General features: G+C 40.4%; 1 protein-coding gene across 1 annotated transcript; it reads right to left on the bottom strand.

Moving 5' to 3' along the window:
• Nucleotides 1-394: 394 nt before the first annotated feature.
• On the bottom strand, nucleotides 395-18,930 carry MMUT (methylmalonyl-CoA mutase). Its single transcript, XM_057427507.1, has 12 exons — nucleotides 18,519-18,930; nucleotides 16,348-16,715; nucleotides 15,542-15,699; nucleotides 13,972-14,143; nucleotides 12,344-12,592; nucleotides 11,811-11,922; nucleotides 9,841-9,956; nucleotides 9,092-9,207; nucleotides 4,639-4,770; nucleotides 2,371-2,518; nucleotides 2,092-2,259; nucleotides 395-831 (listed from the first exon to the last, which is right to left on the bottom strand). The coding sequence occupies exons 1-12, from the start codon at nucleotides 18,895-18,897 to the stop codon at nucleotides 703-705; spliced, it is 2,247 nt and encodes a 748-aa protein (XP_057283490.1). The 5' UTR covers nucleotides 18,898-18,930; the 3' UTR covers nucleotides 395-702.
• Nucleotides 18,931-20,716: the final 1,786 nt, after the last annotated feature.

The raw sequence follows: 20,716 nt of genomic DNA, 5'->3' as shown, positions 1-20,716 counted from the left end.
CCTGAAGAAAGTCCAAGTGCTAAATAGACAGGGACAGCAAGAACAAAAATACAGAACTACAGAAGGGAGAATGAGCACTGAAATGAACTTCATTTGAAAACCAGCGATGTATTGGGGATGGGCAGTGATGTAGACAGAGCAGAGCTGCATGCCCCTACATAGGTTACTGCCAGATAGAGGATTTGTATCTCATTAAACAAACCATGAACTTTGATAAATTATGTTTTATCTACTTGTATGTTTCTAAAGAGATTTAAGTCAGATTAGCCTTAATATCAAAGTGCTGCTGGATTGAATCACATCTCTACTGAACTTCAATGACTTATCTGAAGACTTCTAGGTCTACAATACCTGCCAAAAAATTCAAAAGAAGTCCTCTGCTTGGCAAAACAGATCAAGCAAAGAGCTGGAACAGATATTTTATTTATCAGTATATATGGAAAAAAAATGCAACAAACCCAAATGATGAGTTCCCTTCATTCCCAGAAGTCATAGTTGTAGAGGTAAAATTTTCTTGTGAGTACCTATATAAATAATCCTCAAATAGAACAAGCAGAGAATTAATTAGAACTTTCTTAGAAAGCACAAAACACCAGGGCACAGGGCAGTGGAACCAAAGGTATGTGCTGGCCATTGCTTTCTGATGATTACATTCTGTAAGCGATTAGTACAAGGCTGGTTGCGTTGTGTGACATTTCAGCATTACATAGATTGCAGCCTCTTCTCCAGGCACTTCTCAATATCATCCAAGACTTGGACAGCAGCTTTCGGAATGCGAGTCCCTGGACCAAACACATTGGTAACACCAGCTTCATACAGGAAGTCATAATCCTGTTCAGAAAGAAATTTAAGTGCTTTAGTTAAGAGTGCAACAGAAAATTGATAATTGTTTTAAAAGTTCTGTTCTGTTGTGTATGCTGGGCCTGAGAAAGTGTATGTGACAAGTCCCAGAAAGAGGCAGCACAGCAGAAAGGGAAATGGGAAAAAATTGTTAGTTCAGTGGTACAAAAACACTCCTGGGAAAGATTTGTTCAGAATCAGACTAAAGTCAGATCCTTGGAAAACATTCAAAAGTCAACTGGATGTGACCCTGAATGTCCTAATCTAAATATAACACTAATTTTGAAAATACTGCTTTACTAAAGGCTTGGGCCAGATGACTGCCAGTCATTTCTTGTAATTTGAGTTAGTCTGATTTTATGACTGTCCTGAAATTTCAAAAAGGCCTGGGAAGCAGTTATGTATTCTCTCTCTATAGGATACATTATTTTTCAACAACAGGTTAGTAGCATCCCATTGAGAGATACTGAACAAAACACAATTTTTCTCCTAGAAAAACACTATGAGTTCTGTTTGTTCAACTTAAAAGTCTGTCACTCCTGAACACTTACCTAAATGGCTAGAAAAGGAAGAAGTCTGGGAAACGGGTGTAACAGGAGATTTATATGCAAAATCAGATTAAATCTCTCTAGACAGAAGATCACCCTAAAGGTGATTCAGGCAGGGAAATTGTGGATGAGCTAAGGCAAAACCATGGATCTCACTACAAGAGAATCCAGAAAACAGTTCAACAGTTTAGGAGAAAGCAGAGGGAATGAGAAAGAGGCAACACTGAGGCCTGATGATGGGGAACATGAGGAGAGGGTAAATGGTGAATGTGATATGTAGCCTATAGGTGATGGGACCTGTCTGGTGTCTTAGTCACTAGCTATGACTCTTCCAAACTGTTACCAGAAGTCATAAAGTCTCTTAGGAGCTAGCGTTTAACCGTAATATGCAAGGTACTCGTAATCAGAAACAACAGAGCATAAAGAACACCTCTCTCAGGCTACTGATTTCAGGACACAATATACCATCCAACGAATGCTGTAAGATAAACCAGAACATGATGTACAGAAAACCCAATCAGCAAGACCCAACAGCACTCTGCAACCACCTTGCAGATCTGTGCAGAACCTGGTGATTGTACACAGTAGCGTTCAGTTCTGTAAATCTTATTTAACACTAACAGAATATAGGAAATAGCTAAGAGCAGTGCAGACAGAAATAAAGTAGACTCTCAGTCCTGATGGAAATGATGTTGACCTGTACCTGAGGTGGGATGACACCTCCACATATGACAAGAATGTCTGGCCGGTCAAGGGCATTGAGTTCTTTGATGAGTTCAGGCACAAGAGTTTTATGACCCGCTGCAAGTGTGCTCACACCAACACAGTGCACATCTGCATCAACTGCCTGCTGGGCCACTTCTCGAGGTGTCTGTATGGAAAGGGGATGACATGAGAAGTAATAGCTTGAGCCTTGCTGCTGAACAAGCATTAGAGGGAAAAATGCTGCATTTGAAAAACACTGGACACTGCTCAGTCATACCTGGAAGAGGGGACCGATGTCCACATCAAAGCCAATGTCTGCAAATCCTGTAGCAATGACTTTAGCTCCTCTGTCATGGCCATCTTGACCCATCTTTGCAACAAGTATACGAGGCCTGCGCCCCTCACGATCCATGAACTTGTTAACTCTGATTGAATATACATATTGTATCTTCGTAAGTCACTGAAAATCATTAGAAGTATTTCCACAAATAAAAAAAGCACTGGCTTCAACTGTAGCATCATTCATATGCATCAGATAAAAAAGATCTTCTAAGTCATGCTTTGTCTACATAGTCTGCACACTATGTTAATTTTTATGTTATATGATTACTAATATGATTTCTTGTATTTACTAGCCTCAACAATAAAATGTTCTTTTTTAAAGAAAACCATTCCACCACTTTTCCAGTGGACAAAATTTAATGGTTTTATGGTTTTATTTCAGATTTAATGATCTGAATGACAATTACCTAAAATACAATGCTTAGGTTTTAAGGATAACTACAACCAATTATTTCAAAAGAACTTGTATGGCACACAGAGACATAAAGATGTGTCCTAGACATCATACTGTGCATCATCATTCAACTGGTCACAAGTCTGCCCCAAAAAGGATAACTGTATCCCTCATTCTGTGCACTCATTCCAGCACCTCCCTTCTTCTGGTTAGTAGCAGTTCATATTTCTGTTGTATTAAGGTGACTCGATAACCACAGCACATCTTTCATCTTGCTGCTCATTATCCATGTACCACTACTTTGACTGGGACACTAAAACTACCACATCTCAGAAATGGCAGTTTTTATTGGTTTTGGTTCTTTTTTTATTATTCATAGAACTGTAGAATCACAGAATGGTTTGGGTTCGAAAGGACCTTAAGATCATCCAGTTCCAACATCCCTGCCACGAGCAGGGACATCTTCCACTATACCAAGTCACCAAAGGGTCTGTCCAACCTGTTCTGAGAGGAGCTGGATGGATTTGATGTGCCTTGAAATCATATGTTGACCTGGCCAGGATGATCACCCTTTGAATCCAGTAGCTTACTCAGGGGAAAAGAATGACTCTAGATAAAGCATTTATTAGCACAGACGTGAAAAGCCTCAGGAGGTGATTCCAGGACAGAAATATGCAGCATTTAAGAAGCAAAAAAGTAAGAACTTGCACAGCTTAAAAAGGAATTATGTCAGCAGAGCCTGAAGAAACTTCTGCTTGAGGATGTACAGGAGTTGGGCCTGCCTTCTCTATTCCTAAAGACTGCTGAGAAGATCGATGAAGTAGGTATCTGAATCATAGAATCCCAGAATGGTTTGGGTTAGAAATAGCCTTAGTGATCACACAGTGAAAAATCCACCCCCTGTGCCACAGGCGGGAACACCTTCCACTAGACCAGGTTGCTCAAATCCCCAACCAACCTGTAAGCTGTAAATGTATAATTAAAAATACTTAAAATAAATATTTAAAATAAAAAATGATGGTGACATTCCCCAGCACAACTTGACTTGAAAAGTCAAGTCAGGCTAAACATCACTATTATGAAGCCATCAAGAAATTCCCTTTCAAGAGAGCCTTTAAGTCTTTAATGTGTAAGCCGCAACACAGCAGGGACTTAGAAACATTGATTCCTATTACACCACCACCCACTACAGCAATTAAGTTTCTTTACCCAAGAGGACAGCAGCAAAGACAGAAGCTAACAAAAGGCACAAACAGGCAACTGTTTTCACACATGCTACCATCTTCTGATGTTTTTCTCCCTTGTGGTATGAGTAAGTAACATGCACAGACTGGAAGTTGTATGTGGACATCCAGACAGATTTTAGCCTTATAATTTTAGGAACAGTAAGAATGAGGTTACAGCAACAACTTATGGGCAGAAGAAAACCAGGTTTTGTAACTATGAGGTACTGGTAATATTTTAGAGATTACTCTTACACAGTCTGTAAAGGAAGCAATTCAGTGTATGGGGATTTCACGCAATGTTTTTCAGCTTCTTAATCTGTGGCTGCATAGTTTATTTGAACAAAAATCTCAAATTATAACATCACCCCAGTGGATTTTGTTTTCCAGCAAATACAAGTTCAATTAAGTTTTGACTATTTTCTTATTGCACTTAGTTTTTATTCTGCTGACAGTCATGGGAGTGCCTACTGAGGTCAGTGTCATGCAGGTTTGGGAAATGCTTTTTTAGGTCACAACGAGTAGCACATATATCTCAAGGATTAAATGTGAGGCTGTGTTTAGCTATATAGGAAGCCATTCTCACCTCTTGATGGCATGAAGAATTTCATCACTCTCTCCAAACTCTTGGCGATAAGCTCCGCTCACCATTCGGTCACTGGCTTTATGCTCCCCAAACACCTTCTTCATTGCATCTGTTATTTCTCCAACAGTGCACCTAAGAGAGAGGAACAAAGTATTAATGCTACCAGGAGACTTATATGAAAAGAGACTACAGATACACACTGGCAGTGGCCCAAAAACTGGCCATGCTGCAGAACAAATTCAGTTGCACTCATTTCCCCTTTAGTGCTACAACTCTGAACATCTGACTCACCCCACTGTCATCCATTAATAGAACATACAAGAGAATTTTTAAAGAAATACTGTTTTGCTGATGTGAGAAGTGACAAAGCAACAGGGACCACTGCACAGCAAAATATTTCAAGAAATTAAATTAAATTTTCTCAAATAAGAATATTTTGGGGGGCTGAGACTACAAGAGCTTGCATTTGGACTCATACTATAAATTCAAAATATAAATCAAAACATAAACACACAGAAAAGCCTGAAAAGTAACTTTTTAACTGGAATTTGTTTTCTTTTCCCTTGATGTTTAAATTTCAGTATTTATTTTTCTTCTCCTCTACTCTACTCTTGACATAGCTCCTTTATCCACTGAGCTGTACAAGAACCTAGGAAATCCATTTACATGCAAGTTACAAGCTGGAAACACTGTGAATGTTCAAAATCATACACATTTTGCTGCTGTAGCGCAAGTGCTAGAAGCAAATCACGTTGTCATCTACCCGAATAAATTCCACCTGTCTGTGTAAAATCTATAGTGCAGATTTTGCCAAAGTAAACAATGCTGCACTCTATTTACAGTTGACCCCACAACCAAATGCTTGATGAAGGGAACCTTCTTAGAAGGGAAAAACACCTTGTGTGGAGAAAGAGCAGTTCAATCGGTAGCTCAAACACAGCAAGCTTCTTCTGGTATGAAATTAACTGGGAATCGGTACTGAGTAATGATTTTGAAGGTATGTAACTGAGCTTCTATTGAAATCTGTCATAAAAATATTTCAGTTTATACTTGAACAGAAAAAGACTAAAGAATTTGTATATATAGAAGAAATGAATGCAACTTGCTGCAAACTTTGTCAAAGGAAAGGAAAAATACTACTCTTACAAAGCATTTTAAAAGTACGCTTACAGACACAGAAAATAAACCCCATTCAGCTACAGCTAAGCATGTTTCAAACCCCTGGAATTCACATTTTCTCCTGTCATATTGCATTTAAATATAAGGTACTATGAGGCAAAATTAGGTTAAGCATACTCTGAAGCTTTTAAATGAAATGCTCAAGGGATGTTTGGACAAGATGCAACTTTTTGTCTACATACCTTTAGAAAGGGATGGTGAAAGAATTGTACTTGGTTCTCCTTCTGCCGTTTGCAGTTTCAGTAGCTATTATCTGATTCCTACCTCATGCAATCTGCCATACATCCATTGTAACAGAAGATACATTTCTGCTGTATTAACTGAATTTTTCAGTAAAATTCAGAGTTATTCTACTTCCTGTGACCCACTCTAGCTATTTGCTCTTTTGCTAGCTCATGTGTTTTTATACTCAGCAACCTTAACCATAGTTATAAACTGTAACTATGCTAATGTAGAATGGCAGAAATCCTATCATGAATATATATGCAAGATCTGTGTAATGCATATGCCTGAAGCCGATCTCCTGTCTCTAGGTGCCACTCTTCACAGCTGGCCTGCTTTGTGTCATGGTGGAATACACATTTTTAACTCACACTACTGACACTGTCTTGGTCACTTTTTATCATTTCCCCTCCTCTGGCCTTTCTGGAATTACATTTTTAACATTCTCTGCTTTTATCCATTTTCTTCCTCAGAGCACTGAGTTCATATCTGGATTTATGAGGATCATAGTCCAGAAAAGCAGTTAAGGCAAAGTAATACCAAATTTATAGTTCTGTACGGCTATGTCTGAATGTGACTTATTCTGATACTCTCTTTTAACTTACCTGTTAACAATGATTCAAAAAGCATTAGTTATAAAGCAACCTGTCCATGACAGCATCAGAACCCACTGACACTGATATGCAGTACACTTTATTTTTACAGCACCTGTATGATCTCAGACAGCCAGTGTTACTTGCATTACAAGAGCTCTCAGACCTTATTGATCATCAGTTTTTGTTTGCCAGGACATCTAAATACTCATACTAATATTACTGTTCTCTGATATTACTAATAAGAAATTGAAAAGTAAAACTGTGTAAGTGCTAGATTAACTGACTTCCCCAATTCAAGAGCAAGTTTGCAGCAGACTTTGAAATAGTATCTATAAATACTGACTCCTCCTCAGAGTGCTAGACATCACAGATTGCAGCCTCATATAGATCCAGCCAATGCATAAACAATGACAACTTACTCCTGTGTAAACGCTGGCAGTTTGCTGAAGGCTTTACAGTGGCATAAACCATGTCTTTTCTAGAGAAAACTATAATCTTAGATAAATCTTTCTTCTCCTCTTTTGCAGAAGCAGCATCTATGTATAACTTCAGTGCTAAATTAAAGTGCAGCACGTGTAGATGTGGTGTGTTTCTGTTCTTACCATCTGAAAGTGTAAATGCAAGTTTATGTAAGAAGCGAAAAAGAAATGGTTTGGACTATCAATTTTATTGAAGAATAATCTGGTGGCTGGGATAAAGTTTTTTCTGTGTACTGCACAAAAAATGAAATACATTTATTTCTTCTATAAATACTGCTTCTGAAATCCCTGTATTCTTTTCTTAACAGGAGAAGAAAAGCGTACTTCTAATGACAATTACACTCTTCTTTAATCAGCTAGCCACATTAGACCAGTTTGTTAAAATAAACCTCCTCCCATTTTTGTTTCTCTTTACAGCAAAACTCTGTTCTGGAGATAACTGTTTTCATCTCACTATTATAAAACTTAGGTAGCATAAGCAATAATTCTGTTAAACAGGGCACCTCTCTAAGAAGCCTGTTCCAGTGTTTGACCACCCTTTCAGTAAAGAAATGCTTCCTAATATCCAGTCTAAACCTTCTCTGAACAGCTTTGAACTGTTCCCACATATCCTACCACTGGATACCAGAGAGAAGAGCTCAGCACCTTCCTCTTTAAGTTCCCTCCTCAGGAAGCTGCAGAGAGCAACGAGGTCATCTCTCAGGTTCCTCTTCTTGTGGCCAGACAAGCTCAAATTCCTTAACTGCTCCTCATAAGACATTCCTTCCAGCCCTTTCACCAGCTTTGTTGCCCTTCTCTAGAAGCATTCAAGGACCTTCACATCCTTCTTAAATTGCGGGGCCCACAACTGCACACAGTGCTAAAGGAGAGGCTGCAGAAATGCTGAATGCAGCAGGATAATCACCTCTTTTGACTGGCTGGTAATACATCCCAGGATGACATTTGCCCTCTTGGCTGCCCGGGCACACTGCTGACTCACACTGAGCCTGCTGCTGGCCAGCACTCCCAGACCCCTTTCTGTTGGTTGCTCTCAGTTATGTTTTCGTAGCACCTTTTGTCTACCTGTTAACAGGTAATCTGCAGCGTAATCTGGGGTTTTAAGTAAAATTAAAATTTTGAAGTGGAGACCAAAAGACAGCTATATTCTCTGTTTTGTGTTTTATCAGACTATAACCCCTACAAAATGTGGCAAGGGCAGTGTATTTGTACATAAATAGTAATCTGCACTTCATGAACTTCTGCACTGCTCATAATTACTGCTGACCAACCATGCTGTATCAGAACCCTCAAGTGCTCAGAGATTCCCTGTGCTTCCTCAAACTTAGTTAATTGAAGAACGGACAGACAGGATCTATTCTAGAGACCAACACTGAAGTAGGAAAGAAAAGTCTTAAAAGCGCCTTAGGTGAAAAAAGTAAACGTTCCACTGGACTCCAAAGGATGCTTCACTGCTCTACTCAAGAGTATCTTTCACGTGTTTGTCTGACTAACCAAACTTATTTCTCCTTCACTCAAAAAACGTTTTCACACAAATTCATGGTGCAATGAAGGATAAAGCAACAGACCATGAGAAGATTCTGAATATCCATTTTCACCTCTCAGACACTTCTTAAGCTCCCTGACCTGTGAAATAGCAGGGTGATAGAGAAACCTAGTTATGTCCTGAAACTGGTAAGAATCTGAGTTGCAAACAACACAATGTGTATGAACAAGGAATGTGTATGAACACTGTTAAGATTCTTTGTATCCATATTGTTCTTTGTAAGAAATTAAAGCATAGCCTTATGAGACTGTAAAATGTAATAGTCTATCTTACAATGTCAAACTGAAGTCATCTTTTACTTCCACCTCTGAAGAAAAACCCAAAACATCTCAAGACACCAAATGCACTGACACCATACAGAAGAACAACTAAAAGGCGAAAATGAACCAACAATTTTTAAACATCAGTTGGATATTCATCCCCACTCTCAATACCTTGAACGTGCTGCTTCCACTGCAAGGGCAAGTAAGTTGCCTTCTCCGGTTGCAGCACACTGTGTTAGAGCAGTGAGACATTGCTGGGCTGCTGCTTCATCTCTACTAGCCTTCACCTAACATGGAAGAGAGAAATATTAACTTAAACTACAAAGTGAGCTGACTTCAAATGTTAATTCTAGATGCATGCAATTGTCAATTGTCCATATATGCTATTTATTCATCAGTAAGATTCAAAGTAAAAGGTTGTCTCAGACTTTAAAATGTGTACAAGTCCATAAAATAACTCTAAAACAATTTTATCCATGTTCTTACTAATTATGAAAGTGGAAGCTGATTTCTGCTTCCATAACCCTGCCCCTTAATAGCACTTGACAAGATGCAATAGTCTGAGTGACTAAGTAATAGTAGATTTTTTAAAGCAAAACATTGCATAGCTATTTTCTATCTTATTTTCAGAAAACATAAAGTTCCTTATTTTGAAAGGTTAAACAAATTCACAAGACTATCTGAAATACAATGGTTAAAATGAAATGAATGTAACAAAACCATTTTTGTTTGGAATGAGAATACTGTGTTTCTTGGGACTTTCCATCAGCCTCCAGTGAAGCTGAACAGAAATGCAGCTTTTCTGCTAAAGACTAGAGCATATTTTCAGGAATTTGAGAATCAAGTTTCTGGCAAGCCACCTTTATTCAAGTTCTATCTGCAATTACAAGAACTTTCATTTTTAAGAAAGTTGTTCCCACCTTATTAATCTTCTCGATCTGCTTGCTACGGACTGAAGTATTATCAATAGCCAGAACTTCCACTGCCTCCTCTTTTTCTAGCTGATGCTTGTTTACTCCAACAATTACTTCAGACCCTATTTCCAGTGGAAACACCAGAAACTCAGCATAGATTTACAAATTACTATGAAAAGACATAATATTAATAAGAAAATTTTTGAGCATTATAATGCAGTGCTTTGCTTTATAACTACATACACTTCAAATACATAAGATTTTGTTCTACAGGAAAGACTACGAGAGGATGAGATGCATGAACTTGGCAAATACTGGGACTGAAAAAAAGATGTGAACTAAACCAATATTTATCTTACAAACTGATTTTGTAATGAGTTACCAATATACATTAGCTGTTGTTCTCTTTTTCAGTTTACATGACTGAATCTTACAGAATTAAGAAGTGCTCATCTCCAGCACTTTTCTACATTTATTTTTCTGATTTACCAGACAAATAAGAAAGTAAAGTTCCTACCTAAAACTACTGCATGTAAATAAAAATTAATCTGTCACATTGAAAATCTGTGTTTCAGCTTTCAGCCAGTATGGACTAAACCATTTTTATTTGCAGTGCCTGATAACATTACATTACATATATATTGTTTGGTTGATATGCTGGAGGGAAGGAATGGCATTCAGAGGGACCTTGACACGCTTGTGAGGTGGGCTGATGCCAACCTCATGAAGTTTAACCATGACAAGTGCAAGGTCCTACACCTGGGTCGGAGCAATCCCAGGCAGAGAACAGATTCAGAGCAGCCTTGTGGAGAAGGACTTGGGGGTGTTGGTTGATGAGAAAATGAACATAGGCCGACAGTGTGTGCTTGCAGCCCAGAAAGGCAACCGCATCCTGGGCTGCATCAAAAGGAGTGTGACCAGCAGGTCGAAGGAGGTGATCCTGCCCCTCTACTCTGCTCTTGTCAGACCTCACCTGGAGTATTGTGTGCAGTTCTGGTGTCCTCAACATAAAAAGGACATGGAACTGCTAGAACAAGTCCAGAGGAGGGCCACAAGGATGATCCGGGGACTGGAGCACCTCTCATATGAAGACAGGCTGAAAATGTTGGGGTTGTTCAGCCTGGAGGAGAGAAGGCTGTGTGGAGACCTCATAGCAGCCTTCCAGTATCAGAAGGGGGCCTATAGGGATGCTGGGGAGGGACTCTTCACGAGGGACTGTAGTGATAGGACAATGGGTAACGGGTTAAAACTTAAACAGGGGAAATTTAGATTGGATATAAGGAAGAAGTTCTTTACTGTAATGGTGGTGAGGCACTGGAATGGGATGCCCAGGGAGGCTGTGAATTCTCCATCCCTGGTGGTGTTCAAGGCCAGGCTGGACAGAGCCTTGGGTGGCATGGTTTAGTGTGAGGTGTTCCTGCCCATGGCGGGGGGGGGGGGGGGGGGCGGAACTAGATGATCTTAAAGTCCTTTCCAACCCTATTTTATGATTCTATGATCACAAAGAAAGAGCTATAATCACACTCATCTGAGATGACTGCTTTTTTTTTTTCCTAGTCTTTGGGGAAAACAGGCAGTTCTCAAGCAAAACCAGGAATTTGGCCAGATACATTCAATATTGCCATCTGCTGGCACTCATGCTTTTAAATTCAGGAATCACAGTTTAAAGATACTATCAGAAATAAAAAGATTAGGTACTGAAGGCCCAAAATACTCCTTTAAAACGGTCTTCCTAGTGCTTTGTCTAATCTAGTCTTAAACAAATCAAGCAGGACTATTTTCATACTGGTACTGTATTTCATACATACATCTATCTCTTTTCCAAGGCTTTCACTGAAACTATTATCATTTTATCTCTCAAAATCTGCTACTCCTAAACTAAGAAGAAAAAAACCCAATGAAAATGTGCATAAAAGACTTTTATACAAAGGTATTCTATTGGTAGTTTTCCTTTCTTTCATCTCTCTGCTTCCTACCAGAGTCAATCCTGGCTTGTTTTCGGGCTGCACACTCTTCAATACGAAGTTTGGGAATTCCCTCAGCAACAGCTTTAGCCATTCCACCCATTTCTTCTATCTCCTCAACAAGCTGAGAAATGAAGAGGATTGAGAAAGTGAGTAGTAGCAAGGTTCTTCAGAAAACAAGCTTTGGCACTGGTGTTATCATGCAAATTTATGTTATAACTATATATACAGTCTTGTGCTCTAAAAGTGCGCTTCCTATCTCTGCATCTCTCACTACAGATTTTGATATAAATTAAGAGACATCTCAAACAAAAGAACATTCCTATTACCAAAACTCCATGAATTTGTTAACTTCTAATAGAAGTGTCCCTCTCTCAAAATATACAGTGTATTTTTGTAAAGTTCATTTACAAAGAAATCACTGACGCTTAAGTGTAAAATAATTGTTAGAAGTTATCAACATTATCAGACAGTCCCTTAAGAGATATTTCTCAAAACTCATATACCAATTTTCCTACAACACATAAAAGGCTATACAAACTGACCTTTAAAGCAGCTTCATAGACATCATTGGTGAGGCACTCCATAAGGTAAGATCCCCCCCAGGGGTCTGCCACTTTAGGAATACCTGACTCCTCTTGAATTATGATCTGTGTGTTCCTAGCAATGCGAGCGCTCTTCACCGTAGGCAAACCCAAGGCTTCATCATAGGAATTTGTATGCAGAGACTGTGTACCTCCAAACACTGCAGCCATTGCTTCAATTGTAGTACGGATAACATTGTTAAAGGGATCCTGGAATGAAAAGGAGAACTCTGAAGCTCAATGGTTCTGCCAGAGGGCTGAAGAAGATTAGTCACACATGTACTATACTGCAATGAAATGAACGCAAGATTCCCCATTGAAACACTGCAATCATAGCAAAAGCTGAAAAAGAACAGTCAATAATTAGCATTCAAACTGATCTATACTTATCAGTATCTTAGACAAGGAGATTAATCCAGAAAGCAAGCCAAAATTATCAGTGTATGAGCAAACTGGTCTGATAATACAGCAAGGCTTAACTTATATTTAGTGTTATTTCGAAGAACTTCACGAGTCCAGGTTGGAGAAGATGGAACAGGAAATCCCAATGTCCTCTATCCTCAGATCCAGAATTCTTGGAGTAGTGAATAGCACATCTGCCAGACAGGTTACTAGTCAAGATCCCTTCTGGAACTAAATGTGCTTAGTATTTGCATTAACAGCAGCTCTATATAAAGACAGGAATTACAGCTGAAATTTGCTGGTGCTATAAAACTGAAAGATATCTGCAGGAGAACTGGGATATTAACCAAAACAAAAAGATAATCTGGAGCACAAGGTATAGAAACAGTCAGTATTAAGGAATATAATCTCAGCCTTTAGGTGAAAATTTTTATCTGTTTCTTTCAGACATTTAGAGAGTCGAGTTGGATATATGTGCCTTTAAAGTCACAGAGCAGTTATCATGATTTAGATTCAATACAAGGAAGAAATTCATTACTGTGAGGGCTGTGAGGCACTGTCACAGATTGCCCAGAGAAGCTGTGGCTGCCCCATTCCTGGAAGTGTTCAAGGCCAGGCTGGACAGGGCCTTGAGCAACCTGGTCTAGTGGAAGGTGTCCCTGCCCATGGTAGGGGAGTTAGAACTAGATGAGCTTTAAGGTTTCTTCCAACCCAAACCATTCTATGATTCTATGATCTCCAGGGGGTGACTTACATTCTGAGACAGAGTGAAGAATCACACAGTGCAGCTGCCTAATTTAATGTGATTATTAAGGGAACTTAACAGTAGCTCAGACTGCATAACTCATTCTTAACATGCTTGTTAACATACTGGAATCCTTTTGTGAATACAGTTTCAAGACTCCAGTTTCTGCCTTTCACTTGAGCACTACAAGGCAGTCCAGAATACTGAAGTATTTTGGGAAGCAGGGTTCTGGGAAGCAATGCTGCTGGAACTCAACAAGACTTATGTTTTACATAAGCAAAAAGATGTATCCAGTGCTAGTGTGTGCATTTGTCAGGGTAAGACAGGCGGTTTCCTTCAGAAAGCTGCACCTTTACGAGTAAAATCAGCAGCCCCCTAAAATCAGATACATACCATGAAAACATATTTAAATGAGGAAGTTGATGACAGTCCAGTTTCTAACCTGCTCAGTGAGTGACCAGCCCGAAGTTTGGCAGTGAGCTCTCAGCAGAAGAGATTTGGGATCCTTTGGCTTAAACATTTTCTCTACCAAGTAAGCCCACAGCCGCCTCCCAGCTCTCATCTTAGCTATTTCCATGTAGAAGTTCATGCCAATTCCCCAAAAGAAGGAAAGCCTGTAATAACAGTATATGATCAGCATAAAACATTAAACTATTATACTAACTCTGTTTCAGTAAAGGAGAAGCCCTACACCAAGGTCACTGATTAATTTACTGTTACAGAAATAACCCAGACATATGATGATGTTCCTGGACACTGATGCCAGCTGATATAGAATATGATATACAGAATAATTGGACTTATTTTCCAAACAAAGTGACCGCAAGCACACTGCCAGTGACAATGCTCCCTGGAACTGCCAAACTGTCCCCAAGGTCTGTTTTAGGGAAGCCCTAGGTCAAGTGGTGTTCCAGCACGTCACGGATACAGACAGCGACACCCCAGTGCCAGGTGTGCCTCGTGGTCACAATCTACTAGCGTAGTTATGCACACAAACTACTTAAAATGAGAATACATCACATATTATAAGCGTGTTTTCATCCTTTTACTGATGATTCTAATAAAAATAAAACAGTTCAATACTGGCAAGCATATCAGAGAACAGACTGACTGATCTCTCTTTGCTACTTATATCTTCTATGATATATACATTTAAACATGATAGTTAAAGCTAGTAAACCCCATTACACTAAAGATGCCTTTTTAACAGTGAATTAGCTATTGAAACAATTTGCCAAAGGCTCTTACAGATTCTCCATAACTAGAAAATCTAAAAATAAGGCTGCACCTTTTTTCTGAATGATTCACGTGGATTTTACCACAGATGCTGGAAATAGGTTAATTCAGCTGACTCCTTTAGCTTGAATGTGCAAGAGGCTGTGTGAATCATGTATTTTTTTTTTTTAGACTCACTGTATAGTTAGGGAATCTGTAAATCAACCAGATCACTGAAACTGCTTCTGCTTAGTTTGGCAGCAGCTATACAAAAATACAATATCCTGCTTAAAAATTTTATTTTTAGAAATTTGCAACTGTAAATTGAACTACCTGAACTTCCCCTTGTTAAGCATTTTCCCCAAATGTTTCAAAATACTACTACTAAAAAACATAAATAATACTACAGCCTAAAAGAATTGCAAGAGCTCTTGCTGCATTCTGCAGTCCTAAAGCTACAACTGTATTCGATACATGAGGTTAGAGATCCTTTTCTGATCAGAGAACAGTTATTGCAACAGACCTTGACAATGCTTGGGCTTGTGAGCATGCTTTATTCAGTTTATTAGTGTAGACGTAGTCTAAATGTCTTTTGGACCAGACATATTTTCCTACCACTGAAATTGTGTAACAAAACCAAAACAAAACCTATCTGCAATGTGAGCACTGTCAATATTGTTTTAATGTGTAAAAATACTGAATTTGATATTTAACTCTTTTACATTCTCTTAAACTTTTGGTAAAACTACAAGTTTTAACAAAAGTGAGTTTCATACTTCGAAATTTTTTTATCTCACCTTGGTGCAAATTCATCAATGGTAAGGCCAGCTTTAAGTCCAGTTCTGCAATACTCCAAGCCATCTGCTATAGTATAAGCTAATTCCAGAATAGTGTCAGCTCCTGCCTCTTGCATGTGGTACCCACTGATTGAAATGGAATTAAATTTCGGCATATGCTGCAATAATAAAAAAATATCAGGGTACAACAGCAGAAGGGGGGATCAGATAACTGTTCTATCAACATTCATGAATAATACATTCTTTGTAAACTGAATACAATCCATCTCTATTAAGTGGTGTTTGCAGATGTTTACTTCACATGCTTAAACTATCACCTGCCATGATATCTTTCTCAGTTAAAAGCTGTGTGCCACCTGTTCAATGAAAATGCCACTAAGAAAACAACTGGTAGTACTGAACTTCCAGTCATCAGTTCAGAACTTCATCCCTTTCATTAGCTCCTTCTCATGTTTAATTTTGCAGCAGGAGTCCTTCAAGATTTCTTCCCTCTTTGCTCCTCATTACAGCTGTATTGTTAACCATGGGGCAAAGAACACCCTGTTTGCTCCTTGTCTATAAGCTTCCTGACATCCCTTCAGGTTTAGGTTCATCTTAATCTGACTTTTATTTGGACTGACTTAAAAAAACTTTAAATTTATGCTGTAAGTGACTCGGGATCTTAACTTCTCCTCCTGGCCCTTTCTACAACCACATCATTCATCACTATGACAGGTCTTTCCGTCTTCTGCTTTGTCCTCCGAAGTGCCTCACAAATAGTTAACTAGATGTAATAACAGAAGTAAATACATTTAAAGAAGAAATACCTTTGAGGTGTACTGGAAGATGTCAGCAATAATCCTCATTGATGGCTCTGGGGGGAAAATGTAGGTATTTCGGACCATGAACTCCTTCAAGATGTCATTTTGGATTGTCCCTGTCAGCTTGGCCTGAGGCACTCCCTGTTCTTCTCCAGTTACAATGAATGTTGCCAATATGGGAATGACTGCCCCGTTCATTGTCATAGAAACTGACATTTTCTCTAAAGGAATTCCATCAAAAAGGATTTTGGTGTCTTCCACTGTATCAATGGCAACTCCAGCCATCCCAACGTCTCCTCGGACTCGTGGATTGTCTGAATCATAACCACGGTGGGTGGCTAGATCAAAAGCAACAGATAATCCCTGCTGGCCAGCTGAATGAAAAAGAAAAAAAAAAAAAAGCCAACACAGAGAGATTCAGAAGTGTTGAACAGACTTGTATTAAAACTGGACCTACATTCATTAATTTTATTTTACATGATCCAGGCTTGGATGAGAAACCAATTTTTGATGTTAAACACTGTTTCCTCCCCAAACATGTCCAAGGTCTTCTAGACTTAAACTTTAAATGAAAAAGCTTTTAATTGAGAAAAAAAAACAAAACAAACCTGTAGCCCTTCTGACTCAGTCACACAATCAGTTTACAATGCTTAGCAAACCGATTAATACAGTTTAGCCACAATTTGCAAATGTGCATAGACAGACAGTATCAGGGTTTATATACAGCAATTCCACTTAGCTGGAAACAAAAGCATGATAAACGACTTCACATTACCTTTTTTTTTATCACAAATTAAACACACGCACACAAATTGCTATCTTGCCTCCAGGGACAGATGTTGTTTATTTGTAAAGCAAAGTGATACATTACTAAATCTGCAGTAGGAGAAAATTACTCATAAAGCAGGGAACAGGATACTTAGAGCTCTTGGCAGACTTGTTGCTGCAACCTGGAAGCAGTACCCCAAACTCTGCTATTCCCAAGCATTCACCCTCTGCCCAGCACTGCTGTTCCTGAAGTTAACTGTATCTACGGCATTTGCAAATTCCCTTCTCAACACCAGGAGAGCTCTGGTCAGATACCAGCCATCATCCCTGATCTGAAAAGCTAAGTGTTAGTTCTGCAGCACAATGACATAAATGTAAATGTCTGCCTAGTTTCAAGCAATAGAAATTTCAGCAATTATGAGAACTAACAACTCTTTTACAGCATTTCTCCAATTAGAGAGCTATTTTAATTGCATTATTAGAAATGCTTTACAAATAACAAGGTCAGATTCAGAATCTACGCTAAATAATTCAATATTAATACAACCGTTAACACAGTAAGATAAAATTACAATATCACAATTTCAAAACTCAAATAAAGATGGCAGCAAACAGACTTGAGTTACTGAGCTGTGCCAACAGCTAACCCAAGCATTAGCATTTCTGCTTCAGCAGCAGCATTCACCAGGAAAACCAAGTATATCCAGAGCAATATTTCTAGTTAAATGTTTGTTTGTAAACCTCTAATAACTTCTTAAGAATTTTATAAACTGAAAGAATCAATAATACTTGCAAGGATACTAAAGCAGCTAATACTGCTTCATATTAGCTAACCATGACTATCATAGGAGGTAAATACCCACAAACACCACCACCCCCCAGCCAGTTATGTTTTAAGTAGGAGGGACTGTAAAGTGGGAAATAAAAAGTGCCACAGATAAATTACTTATAAGTAATATGTATTTATAAGTTAATTTAAAATTTATAATATTAGATGGAAACCCAAAATGTCAGAATGCACTAACACCAAAAGTTTAGCCAAGTGACGAAGTTCAACGTTGTTTTCTGCTGCTATCTTCTCTCACAATCACATAATAAGCATGAAGTGCTCCATAATCTCTGCTGGTTGGAGCCTTGAATGCAGCCAAATTATGACTCTCTAGCTGTTAAGGCAGAACAACTGAAAATAGCATTCAGCACATTAATTTTTCTACCTGAATGGCAAAATGGAGCAAAAGCAGTTTCAGAAATGATCCAGTTTACCAGTAATAAATACAGTGCAATTGGGAAGATCCTATCAGAAATCAAAAGTCACAAGGCAGAATAATGACATTCACCATGTAACTCACCACATGAATGATCCCCACTGTTCTGCAAGGCAATGTGGTTTCCCAAAGTAGCCATCTTACCTTTAATGTTGTCTTTGTAGAACTTATTGCTCTCCTCCACTGTACTGAAGCCAGCATACTGGCGGATAGTCCATGGCCTGTATGTGTACATGGTTGGGTAGGGTCCTCTAGTGTAAGGTTTCATCCCTGGCAGCTCCTCAGGGAGGTCTTCTGTGTCCCTTTTGGAGTATAAAGGCTTGATGTCAATCCCCTCTGGGGTGCGCCAAATTAAATCCTTTGGATTCTTGCCTTTCAGCTGCTTTTCAGCAAGGGCAGCCCACTCGGGGTGCAGCGGCTGCCTGTGCAGCGAACGCCATGTGAGCCGGCAGGCTGGAAGCTGTGCCAGGTGTGTGCAGTGGTGGAGCCAGAGGCGCAATAGGGCATCTTTGGCTCTTAGCATGGCTGTCCCACTGGCTGGTTAGTATGGGGCAAGCTGAAGAAAATAAAAACATGTATTTTGCATTATCATATAAACCCAACATGGGAGAAGTAATCATAGAGAGGTCTAGCAGTTTGCTAAAGCCAAAACAACTACTCAAGAAAAACTAAGTATTTAATTACGCACGTGATAGATATCCTCCCCCCCCGCCTTTCAACCAGACAATGTATAAACTGAGTTCAGGAAAAAATCCTACATTTTGTTCTTTCTACAACCACATATAAAACTTATTATAGTCCCCAAGCAACACCATCACTAATCAGTCACTGAAAAAAATCACTGTCAGGCTTGAAGGTAGCATGCCGAGCTACCTGCTTACCTTCCCATCTCTCTCATCTATGAATTCCTTAATGGCAAAGAGGAACCCCCAAAGAGGCATTCTGAAGGAAGTGGACTGTCAGAAAATTGCTGACAATTGTACACTTTGGGAAAGGGGGCTTGGGCTGAATGGAAATCCGAGATATACTGAGAAAGGTGGTATGCAAGAACACAGGGATGATGCAAGCTGCAGAGCTCATCCCACCATGCATGAGACTAATATCGGGATAAGTTAAGTAACTCTGGAATGCTGTAAGTTCTTCAGCTTCTGCTCTGTGTATCCTATCACTGCACTTGCTTCACAAGCCAAAATCTTTAGTTTGGCTCCAAGGTCCTGTTAACTCCTCTCGAGCTCATATCCTTCAGAACTCCCTGGAAACACATGCTTCCCTGACACCTTTATGAGAGGGTATGCACAAAACTGGAAAGCATCTTTATCACAGTTATGGTACTGCAGCAACATACTGCACGCAAGTGCTTTAATAATAGATATGCCACGTGTGCTTTACATGTAATTTGATAAGCACGAAGATGCACCAGAGGAGTACAGAGCTCCCCGGAGAGACGTGATCCTGCAGCAAGAATCAAGACAACCTCTGCCTCCACTGCTGCACGGGTCCCAGCGCGCTTTCCCCGGCCACGCACAACGAAGTAACCACAAAGCTTCCCTGTCACCTTCCTACAAACCTCCCCCTCCACCCCCCATACCACTGCACCCACACCCGGAGGAGGGACAGAGACTAGAAAGCACGGTTCATCCGCCCCTCTGCGCCACGCCGCGCCTGGCCGCCCCATAACCGCCCTGACAGGCCCAGCGTCTGTGCGTGCCCAGCGCCCCCCGCCGCTACAACCTGCCCCCAACACGCCCCCATGGCGGCCTATGGGACCAGAGGTCCGGTGCGGGCGTTGCCCCAGAGGGTCGCGGCCCTGCCCGCCAGCGGGACGGAGGCAGGGGGAACGAGTTACAGAATCACGACAAACCCCAGACACATCTACCCTCCGCTACCTGCTGTCTGCCCCTCAGCTGGCCCCCGACACCCGCGCAGCACAGCGCTTGCGCGTTGCACGGCAAGGCGCATGCGTACAGAGCACGGCTCGTGCACCGTCCTCCATGCGGGAGGCGGGAACGAGCAGTTGCGCGTGCGCCCCTTTGCGCGGGCAGATCGGTTTGGTAACGGCTGGCGGTCCAGCGCGGGATCTGCGGGTGTGGTGAGGCACTGACTGAGTGTGGGGGCCTTGGGCGGGTGTCGGGGCGGTGAGATCTGGTGGATGGTGTTGTGGAGGTTCCCGCGTCCTGCAGCAACGGGGGGCAGGAGTTTGGGGACGGGGCCAGATGGTGGGGGGGAGGGTTAAGACTACAACTCCCAGCATGCATTTCGCTCGAGTGCCCTATAGCCCTGGCGGGCAGTATTGCATTCCGGGAGTTGTAGTCCGCGCTGAGGACTAGTGGTTCTGCTAGCGC

This window comes from Pezoporus wallicus, unplaced genomic scaffold, assembly GCF_028554395.1.
Source record: "Pezoporus wallicus isolate ANWC-B61680 ecotype Strahan unplaced genomic scaffold, APGP_CSIRO_Pwel_v1 contig_6464, whole genome shotgun sequence".
Taxonomy (NCBI): domain Eukaryota; kingdom Metazoa; phylum Chordata; class Aves; order Psittaciformes; family Psittacidae; genus Pezoporus; species Pezoporus wallicus.
This window is presented reverse-complemented; position numbering and strand designations above follow the sequence as displayed.